The 10,585-nt window shown below is 38.0% G+C and overlaps 1 protein-coding gene across 1 annotated transcript; it reads left to right on the top strand.

Annotated features, from left to right (window-relative positions):
* Positions 1-2,986: 2,986 nt before the first annotated feature.
* Positions 2,987-9,970, top strand: LOC130717803 (protein decapping 5-like). The gene is made up of 8 exons (XM_057568167.1): positions 2,987-3,281; positions 6,371-6,471; positions 6,871-6,942; positions 7,019-7,948; positions 8,524-8,595; positions 8,994-9,194; positions 9,297-9,407; positions 9,485-9,970. The coding sequence occupies exons 1-8, from the start codon at positions 3,131-3,133 to the stop codon at positions 9,632-9,634; spliced, it is 1,788 nt and encodes a 595-aa protein (XP_057424150.1). The 5' UTR covers positions 2,987-3,130; the 3' UTR covers positions 9,635-9,970.
* The last annotated feature ends 615 nt before the right edge of the window (positions 9,971-10,585 follow it).

The raw sequence follows: 10,585 nt of genomic DNA, 5'->3' as shown, positions 1-10,585 counted from the left end.
GGGTCTAGATTAAAGTGTAGTCTAAATTCATTTCTCGAATTCCGTGTTTTTTTTTTCCTCTCCCTCCAACCAAACAAAGCCTTGGTTTGGTAACTTTTAGATATGATGGTTGTTATGCTGAAGATTTGTTTGGTTTGTTAACTTAGATATGATGGTTGTTATGTTGAAGATTTTGTTTGGTTTGGTAATTTTTACAGGAGGAGTATTCTAGGTTTTTGAATTATTTCCCCTCCATTGTGTTTCCAGACTTAATCCACATTGAACTAAATTTTCTACCCTTTGAGAGCTGGAATCGCATACTGCAAGTGCTTGGTTACTGTCCCAAGATTCAACATCTAGTCATAAGAAAGGTTTGTTGCATTTTTTAAGATCATTCTTATTGGTAAGGGTTAGGGGGCATGAGGGTTTGAGGATTGAATGGTGATGGTAAACAAGCTAATTTTTTCTATGTTTATCAGGGTAATTACAGGGTTTATCGTTATAATGAGAAACTAACATATTCAGAAGATGTTCCGGAATGTGTTTTATCACACCTCAGAACATGCTTTATTGGGACTCTGTCTCAAGAAAACTATGAAGATGATCTTCGTTTTGTTGCATATGTGATGAAGAATGCCAAGTTCTTACAAGCCTTGACGCTTTGCCCTTGCACATTATTACCAAATCAAGAGTCCTATGTTTTGAAAAAAATAGTATCACTACCAAGGGTTTCTTCGGCATGTAAAGTTTCATTATCCAACTGCAAGCTCTCTGGATGCAACTGCGGGTTCAATAGTACTATTGAATGTAAGCGCAGGCACGAGTCCGTTTGTTGGAGAACCAAGGGGAGTTTTCTTGACCCAAGAAAATTTTATGCTCTAAATGCAAGCTGAGTTTTCTTGACCCAAGAAAATTCCATGCTCTAAATGCAAGCTCAATTGTCGGGGTTTGATGGGTTGTATAACAAAGGAATTTTCTTCCTTTCAGTTGTAAAATAAATTTGTTTAATTATTGTGGAGAGAGGACACCAATTGTTGTATTTTGATTATGGTGATTTAATTTTCCTTTGTCAGTGATATGTTAAATCTTACTTGATTCTATTCTTGTGTTGCTTTTGAGAGAATGGGAAGGTATGCAGTTCAATTTTAATTGATTATTCCTCTACTCTTGCTTAACCATATAGTTTATTTATTTGCTCGTGTAACGTTCTGCAAAATGAATAAAGAAATGATCATTTTCTACTAGAAAAAGGAAAAAAGGTAGAGCTATTGAAATTATTTCTATTAGAAGAGAGAAAAGATAAGATACTCGACGATGTTAGAAAAATTAGATATCTGATCGCATCCAATCAGGCTAACAGATTTGGGTATCAATATTAAAAGAGAGGATATGTTTTTTGACTACTTCGACCTTGTCTCTCAACAGATTGAACTGGGTTGAAGCTAGAGCTTTGGTCAAATAAACTGCTCTTTGAACTGAGGTTGGAACATAGGCCACAATCACCTTGTTGCTTAGCACTTGATCTAATGATTTTTTTTTGGAAAGCAAATGAATTGATTTAAAGAGGCACAAGGGGTGAACAACCGTCTTACAAGAAGTACATATTTTCAACAATCAATTACAGAAACCACCTCAACAAATTAATATAATGCACATATACTTCTATGTGCTTGGACCTAGCATTATAGATTAGATTTGAGGCCAAAGCACTTAGATTATCACATCAAAATATAGGTGTGCTATGAAAATGTTTACACCAGTTTTTGGTAAAAACATGAGAAAATTCAATGATCAATTTAGGCACAAGATTGGAGTCCTGTTTATGGGTTCTTTGAGTATGATGGTTTATAAACATGTGCGTTTTCGAGTGCTAAAAATGGAGAAGTTGTCCGATGAGAACTTGGAAGAAACAACACTCCGTTGAGTATTGCAATAGATGTAGAAACTAGTAGAAAATTAAAATGAAGATGAAAGAAGATTGCAAATAATAAAAGACAAGAACAAAGTCAATCAATATTACTGGAATGGTAAAGGGTGGAAGGAATCCGTCAAACTTGCGCAAGTACAGTGTCCTTCATGTCAAATTTCGATGAGAGAATTTTTTTTGTCTTAATTACAATTTCAATGCAAGTATCATAAATAAGCATATCGTCTACATACAAAGAAATAATGACACATTCACCATCCATTATTTTAGCATAAACACATTTATCAACATCAAATGAGTAAAAACCATCACCAAGTAAAGTCTGGTTAAATTTCTCATACCATTGTTTAGGTCATGAAGAAGCAGTTCCACAAGAAAGATGATGCAAACAATGAAAAAAAATAGAACAGATGAAAATTTATAAAATAACCACGGAAAAAATCTTACTTGACAATAGAGGAGGAAGGAGAAAGGACGAAGAAGATGAATGAATGGAGAGGAAGCCAGAAGAGGAAGTGACAACAAGAAGAGAAACGTCGACCAACGTGATGAGCGATCAAGAGATGAATAGGGTTAGGGTTGGAATAATTTTTAAGTTTTTAATACATCAAAACTTATCAGGTCTTATCCTCCATTTAGTTTATGAATTAAATTATTCATCATTTTGATGAATTAGAATGATTGATGGATTAAGCTATCCAATACAATGTAGCCACCGAACAACTAACAAGCTTATAACGTATTGTATTAGCTTATACAATCAAGCCTAATACAGTGCACCAAATAGACCATATTATTATAAAATGTCACGTCAACATTCCGTAAAAATTTAGATGAAATTGAGACGGAAAACCAATACTACAAACAGAGATATTTGTGAGGATGCGTTAAACAATTGGTTTTTATTAGAGACCGAAATCGTAAAATTAATATACGTGGGGACCAAATGTGCAATTAACCTATTAAAAAAATCACTACGAATTCTCATCTATAAAAAAGTATTCATATTCACATAATAAGAACATTCATAACCTAATATCTTTTTTTAATAAAATATATATATCAAATGCACAATTTGTGTTTTTCTATCCCCGGGTTACTCACTCAGTTATCTTTCTTCCTCTCTCACTCACATTCACATCACCCCACAACAACTGATTGAACCCTAAACCGTGTGTGTCTGCTTCTGACCCGACAGTGTATGGTTTCGATTCTTCGCAGGTTATGGCTTCAGGCAGTGGTGCTTCTCAGACGAGTTCAGCAGCTGATTCCTACATTGGGTGCTTGATCAGTTTGACCTCAAAAAGTGAGATCAGATACGAGGGTGTTCTCTACAACGTCAACACCCAAGAATCTAGTATTGGTCTCAGAAATGGTATGCTTCTTCCTTTTCTCTAAGTTTGGTTTTCTCTATCTGGGATCTTTTATTCTGTTGAAAAGCTGTGTTGGGTGTTAATCAATTTTCGGTTTGTTTGAACTTGAGTTTGAATCTGAAAACTTGATACATGGTTTATTCTTTTGAATTGTGCTTGTTCCCTTGTTGTATGTGATTTTCACTGGAAAATGACTAGGGTCCCCTTTCATTCATTTTTAGTGATTGCTTATATGGGTATCTGGGGGTTTTCAAAAATTTTCAGTAAACGCTGCGGTTTCGTGTTCTAGCATGTTATATGCTGCCTTGAATGCAATTTGAATCTGAAAGCATGTTTTCTGCTGTCCATTAATGTGTCTTTGAAGGTTTTTGATACTCTGTCGGCCTGTCCGGTTGTTAGGTTTCTCAATTGTGATTCTTTACTATTGCGTGTCATTCTCACTGGTCGGTGATTAGGGTTTTGATTTCTGAGTTTGTTATTTGCTCTCTCTCTATTTGTCTTATCTCTCCATGTGATTGTTCAGTGATCGCTTATTGTGTGTCTTTGACCGGTGATTCTAGGTGCAGCATTAAGTTTTGCTGCTTTTTGACTTAATAATTATTCATGGGTTTAGTCATGGTAGCAGTGTCTCAAATTCCACTCGTGGTGTAACGATGTGTAACTCTGGCCTTATACACTCCCACAACAGTTCGCCCTGTGGGTGTGGTGACACCGTATCGACTTTTTGTCATCTTCCCTCGAAAGAAATGCAGTTTCTTGTCGTGTTGGCCTTAAATTTTGAACTCACGTTTTTTTCTTACTTAGATTGAAATAAATGCAGTTTTTTGTCGTGTCCGCCTTAGAGTTTGAACTAATAGTTTTTTTGATGAAGGGATCATAATGATGAAAAGGAAAGAATTCCGGTAATCATCAAAGAATGGTAACCGTACAGATTTATTATCCATTCTTTATTGGATTTGGATGATTATCCATTAGAAAAGAATAATAATGTCATTCATACTATTATAAATAAATAATTGCCTATTCATCAGTGTTGTCGAGTAGCGGCGCTAGAGCACCTATAGGTAAAGACCAAACACCTTGCCGCGATCACTACGCCGCTACGTGGCAGAAAATGTGATATCTGCGATGGTGAATAGCGACGTCACGTACATTGTGGGAATAGCGGAAGAATAGGGTTTTTTTATAATTAGACCCTGAGCTCAAGGATTTGGGATCCCCTGGTTCACTTACTTGATTGCACATGAGCAATTATTCGCTTAAAACCTCATGTGCAGGGATTTGGGAGCCACCACTTCAGTGACACACTTACTCTCAACACATGAAACCTCTCGTCTTCTCTCGCTCGTGTTCCTCGATTGAATTTGACCTGAAGACTTCTTCTCTCTATCATCTCTGGAAACTCTGATGAGGCTTCTCCGACAGGTTTCCAATTAGTTTCAGCCACAGATTACAGCCACACAGTTCCTTGTTCGTCATGCTCTGGTTTTTCTTTCTAGTTTCTTTCTTCTTCCTTTACGTTTTCTGCTTTTTGTTATTTTCTTTTTTCATCTCTTTCATTGTTATTCATGGTTCCCATTCTGGGTTCATGGTTGTCTCTAGTCCATGGGCTGGTTTTCTTACTAATGTGTAAATATATCAAAATATTTGGTTTAAGGAAAAAGAAAAAGGAGCATCCCTGGAGACGATCTGATTCTTTTGGTTGAATTCTTTCTTTTAGGGCTAATGGTTCCTCCCATTATTTTTCATTGCTTTCCATCTATCCAAACAAACTGTAATGAGAATTGCTAGTGACAAAATAGTTGGTTGTAGAATGTGGCACGTAGCAGTATGGTGGATCATAGAGCACCCACTACACTAAAGAAAGTGCCGGTGCTATATCAATATTATCATTTATCTATAATGTGGTTTTACCATAGAATATGAAGAACTGGTCTGTGACATAGTAGTCAATAGCGGGAAATAGCGGCGCTATAGCGGCGTAGCGGAGCGGAGCGGCTCCCTGCCGCTATTGAGATGAAATAGCGGCCAACTTCACAATAGCGGCCGTAGCGGCGCAAATAGCGGCCAAAATAGCGGCAGATCGCGGCCAATAGCGGGAAATAGCGGCGCTATATGAACGAAGGAGAAAATAACTCAAGCCCCTTCGTTTTAAATCGTTGGGGAACCTTTTTATGGGCATGTTAGGACTTCTCAGGGCCATTATAGGTCAAAATTGAAAGAATTAAGCTTCATTCTTCATTCAGATTTGCAAATTCGACTACTTCTTTACCTTGCTTTTGAGAAGTTATTAGTTGTGTGTTATTGTTCAAGACTTCTGATTTTTATTTCTATTATGAATGTTATGAATTTTAGGCAATATTTGACATTTTTTGCTATTTATATGTATATAGTATTAAACTATTAATGATATAAAATTACATAAAAAAAATTCAGAATAGCGGCCATCCCGCTATGCGCTATCACGCTATCCCACTTTTGGGGCCGGCCGCTACGCGCCGCTATCCGGGATTGACTACTATGGTCTGTGATTTTGTTGATGTCATTGGGAGGAGGATGGGATCTGTTTATGAAGTAGGTCTGTTTCACAATGCTGTGGTAGTGGCTGCTGTCGACAACAGCGTTAGTCGATGTTATGAATTTGCAAATGTGGTGGGTATTGTGCCTAAGTTCAAGTTTAGGGAAAGGATTAATTTGTTTTAACATTTATATTAATATCTAGGGTGTCATTATGTCAATTTAGCCAACCTCACTTAGTGGGAAACAATTTGGGTTGGTGCATCTATATGGAATTTAAGTTGAAGCCCCTTGCTGGTAAGACAAAAGATCAATAAGTAGATATGAAGGTTTTGATATTTGTTTTTTATTAAAAAAGTGTATATTTTGTTTTGTTGGATCAAAACTTCTGGTCTTTAACTTTGGAATCTGCTAGATGAGCAAGATTTTATTGTAACAATTATTTCGGCTTTGGAGTTTGGATATTATTATCTTGTTTCCATAATTACATGTTACGTACAACTTCTTTGTATGTTTAGTGTTTACTGCCACAAGCTGGACTAGTGAAGTGATACTTTTGTTTTTTGTGGGGCAGTGCGATCTTTTGGAACTGAAGGAAGGAAAAAGGATGGTCCACAAATTCCTCCAGGCGACAAGGTGTACGAGTATATACTGTTCCGTGGGACTGACATCAAGGTATCATATATGGAACACATACACCATTACAAAATAGCTCCAGTTTGCCTTTGAAAGAATTGCATTAATTTCATTATGATGAGTTATTTTGGGGACTTCTTGGTCCTTGAAACATTGCACCATTGGCAATTTATTATGCATATTTTCTGGCATTCATCTTTTATCTCAATCACTTTTGTAGAGTATATGCTCTTATCACTTGGAAATCACATCTAGTATCATTAGATTGGGGAAGAGGGAGAGGGAAGCAATACGGATTTTCATATGCCCTTTTATAAGAATATTGTTACTACATGACATAAACTGTGTTTAAATGTCACTGCTCGAGGGCTTTGAGTGTTTTATGTGCTATTTATTTGAATCACATCAGCTGAAACATCTTTATAATTCTTTCTGCAGGATTTACAGGTTAAATCTTCTCCACCTGTCCAGCCCACTGCACCAATAAATGCTGACCCAGCTATTATTCAGGTTGATGAGTGTTGCTGAAAATACACAATGTATCAAATTATATTTATCACATCCTAATTTGTGGAACTTCTTGCAGTCTCAGTATCTTCGACCTGTCACCACATCTACAAGTTTACCAGCTGCAAGTGGATCTTTGACGGATCTTAGTAGTTCTCATGCCACACAGCTTGGACATCCTGGGTCAAATTTTCAAGGCCCCTTGCCATTGTATCAACCTGGAGGGAACATGGGGTCATGGGGAGCTTCTTCACCCGCCCCAAATCCAAATGGTGGTGGGCTTGCTGTGCCAATGTATTTGCAAGGATATTACGGTGCCCCGAATGGGCTTCCTCAGTTACACCAGCAATCTTTGCTTCGGCCACCACCTGGATTATCAATGCAGCAGCCAATGCAGTTCCCCAATTATAGTCCCTCTTTCCCAACTGGGCCTTCAAATTTGCCAGAATTCCCATCAGGTGTCCTCCCTGTGGGTACCAGTTCTCCTAGTGTAACATCAAATTCTATGCTTTCGTCAAATCTTCCATCAACTCTACCCCCAGCACCTTCTGCTACTCTAGCTCATGAAACCCCACAAGTATCAGTTTCAAATAAGGCACCGAATGCATCATTTCCAGCAGCCAAACTGGTTGCTAACTCACCATCTCTGACTCCTTACACCAATGGTGGTCCAGATACAAGTGCTTTAGTGCATCCTTTCAATAAACCTAATGTAGTTTCAGGTTCTAGCTTACCGTACCAAACTGTATCCCAGCTGACCCCTGCTATCGTTGGATCATCAAGTTCCATTCGAACTGAACCACCGGTACCATCTCTGGTAACCCCAGGTCAGTTACTGCAGTCTGGACCAACTGTAGTATCTTCTTCTCAGCCTTCACAATCACTTCAGAAGGATGTTGAAGTGGTTAAGGTGTCATCAACATCACTTCCAGAGCCATCTGTGCCAGTTTCTGCTGAATCTCAGCCACCAATACTACCATTGCCAGTAACATCACGGCCCAGTTATAGGGTACTTTATTCTTGCTTTTTCTTATGCACACACAGGCATATGCACAGATTTGTTTTTATATGTTTTTGTATGTTCATATTATTAGCCCTGTGTAGACTGTAGACTAGACTCTTTTAAATATGCTGGATTTTCTTCTCATCATCTGCTGCTATTTGATTAAACTTCCTCCCTGAGCTTACTATGGGCAGGCTTACTGCTAACTGCCCATCCTGTAAGTGTAAGGTACATCTTGATCAAATCTGGATTTTTCGGAAGTTGTGCTCGATGTTTTAGCTGCGCTTTTATGTTCTTCCCACCTATTCACTATATGTTGGTTCTTCTGTAGAAGATTTGAAAGTAGGATTTGGCCTGGTTGGTCTATAGTTTATTTTGCAAACTGCCACACATGAATGATAGTGAATTGTGATTGACGAACAACCGGGCCTTCTTCCATTTGTTTATGTTCTTACATTTATTGCATAATGTTAGCCATATAGACCATTATATAGACAGTACGTATATGTATTCATATTAAATTATCTTTTATCTCTTGTCTTTTGATTTGGACTCTTGACAATTGGGTGTACTTTCTCCAGCCTGGGGGAGCTTCTATCCAAACTCATCATGGCTATGGATACAGAGGACGTGGAAGAGGAAGAGGAGCCGGGGTAATACTCTGTTTACTAATTTATTTAAGATGAAGCTGGGAACTTTTAGCCCCCCTTATATGCGTAGAACCTAGAGCTAGCTAGAAGCTTTTGGATCAGGAGTATTTTTGCAGGGCAGGAATGTTGTTATTTAAAATTATTACTATTGACTCATTCCTTTCCCCTATAGTATGTCAAAAGAATGAAATTTACTCAAAGCATTTCTTGTTTAATGGTCTTTGCCTGGGTTGACATGTCTGTTTTTGCAAAAAATGGTTAGCAATTCAGATTAGTTTAATGAATCTGCCAGATGTATTTTCTCTCACTAATTTGTCTGTTTTTTTACATAGATAAATTTAAGATTGTGTGGTTGTGATTATCCAGATGAGGTGTTGAAAATTTGAATGAATGCTTTGCAGGGTTCCCGCCCAGTTGAAAGATTCACTGAAGACTTTGACTTCATGGCAATGAATGAGAAATTCAAAAAAGATGAAGTATGGGGTCATCTAGGTAAAAGCAACAAGTCTCGTTCAAAAGAGACAGATGGGGAAGAAAATGCCAGTGATGTAGATGACAATCAAGATGATGACAATGTGGATGTGCCTAAAGTGGAGGTTAAGGTACTGTTTTTAGCATCTTGTTTATAACTGGTGCAGTCAGTCATTATGCAAACTTACTTCTGTTGTCACAATGTATGAATCTGTTTTCCATGGTTTTGGCAGCCTGTTTATAACAAGGATGATTTCTTTGACTCACTCTCTAGCAATGCGCTTGATAATGATTCTCAACATGGAAGGATTAGATATTCTGAACAAATTAAGATCGATACTGAGGTAAAGTGTTTTCTTCATCTTGGTCTGACCTATTCTTTGTAGGGGCCGTTAAATTCATTCTCCTATTTGTGTTGCAGACATTTGGTGACTTTCCGAGGCACCGTGGTGGCTGGGGCGGCCGTGGTCCATGGCGCGGTGGTGGTGGTCGTTCTAGAGGTGGTTACTATGGAAGGGGGTACGGCTATACAGGAAGAGGAAGGGGGCGTGGCATGTCCAGCCGCCCCTAGATGGTGGCGGTAGTTAGTGTTTGACTAAGTTGTGGTGGTAGAGAGGAAAAGGCCACCCACTAAAGCAACATTTCTCGAGGTTATGTTCAAGTATTGTACTTTCGCTATTTCTGTTTGGTCCTGGAATAAGCAGGACATATTTTCTTGCCATATACCAGCCCCAATACCAAAAAGAACCCGGTTTGGTTCAAAGTTATGTTTCTTTGTCATTTTTATTATTACTTCATATCATGAAGGCTCAAGTTTAGACTAGTTTCTTGCGGTATGTTGTGTATGAACGTAGAGACTTGTTTTCGAATTGTTTTGCATTGTAAATGCAAGTTACAGTTTTTGTTACTCAAGTTGGTCCTTCTACCATCTATCTGTTAATTGACAGTGACATTAGTTAGAGCATCTTTGGATTCCCATTACTTTTCTCATTACATATTGAAAATATCGATTAATTTTATGTCGGCCGCCGAAGTCCTACTCAACCCTCCTCCTTAGTAGGGTGCATCAGTAACTGGAGTTAAACTTGCGTCTTCCCCGTTATAGAATTTATAGGGTAGTCCAAATTTTCATCTTATACATGGGCACATAGCAACTCTATGAGCCCTTATCAATTAATCCCTTGGTACCCCCTTTGACCTACGAAGAAAACAATGTGAGCAGCACTGTGAATTAGGATCAGGATCATCTCGTGTAAATTCTTTCATGTTTTTTCATGTTGAAGTTTTGTGTGTCTCTAAACCTCACATTTACCTATTCAAAGCATACATGTGAATAGGGATAGACACAATTTGGAATAGTGGCTTGTACATCCATGTGTAAAGGCTGATTGGTCTATTGTGAGGGAGACTTTCAATCCTCTTGGTGAATTTTTTGGTTCTCCAGTGGTACTGAGAACTCAAATACTCTCCCTCTACAAAAGTGGTGTTAGAGTGGCATTTTTCGTTATTTTACGTTCAGGCA

Source organism: Lotus japonicus, chromosome 5 (assembly GCF_012489685.1).
Source record: "Lotus japonicus ecotype B-129 chromosome 5, LjGifu_v1.2".
NCBI classification, from domain to species: Eukaryota; Viridiplantae; Streptophyta; class Magnoliopsida; order Fabales; family Fabaceae; genus Lotus; species Lotus japonicus.
Note: the sequence above shows the minus strand (reverse complement) of the source record. Positions and strands in the feature narration are given on the sequence as shown.

Excerpts from the sequence above, each read along its gene's own strand:
- LOC130717803 (XM_057568167.1), top strand. The coding sequence starts at position 3,131 with ATGGCTTCAGGCAGTGGTGCTTCTCAGACGAGTTCAGCAGCTGATTCC. Across the intron at positions 3,282-6,370 it reads TAGTATTGGTCTCAGAAATG|TGCGATCTTTTGGAACTGAA; the intron begins GTATGCTTCTTC and ends TTTGTGGGGCAG. Across the intron at positions 9,195-9,296 it reads TGCCTAAAGTGGAGGTTAAG|CCTGTTTATAACAAGGATGA; the intron begins GTACTGTTTTTA and ends TGGTTTTGGCAG.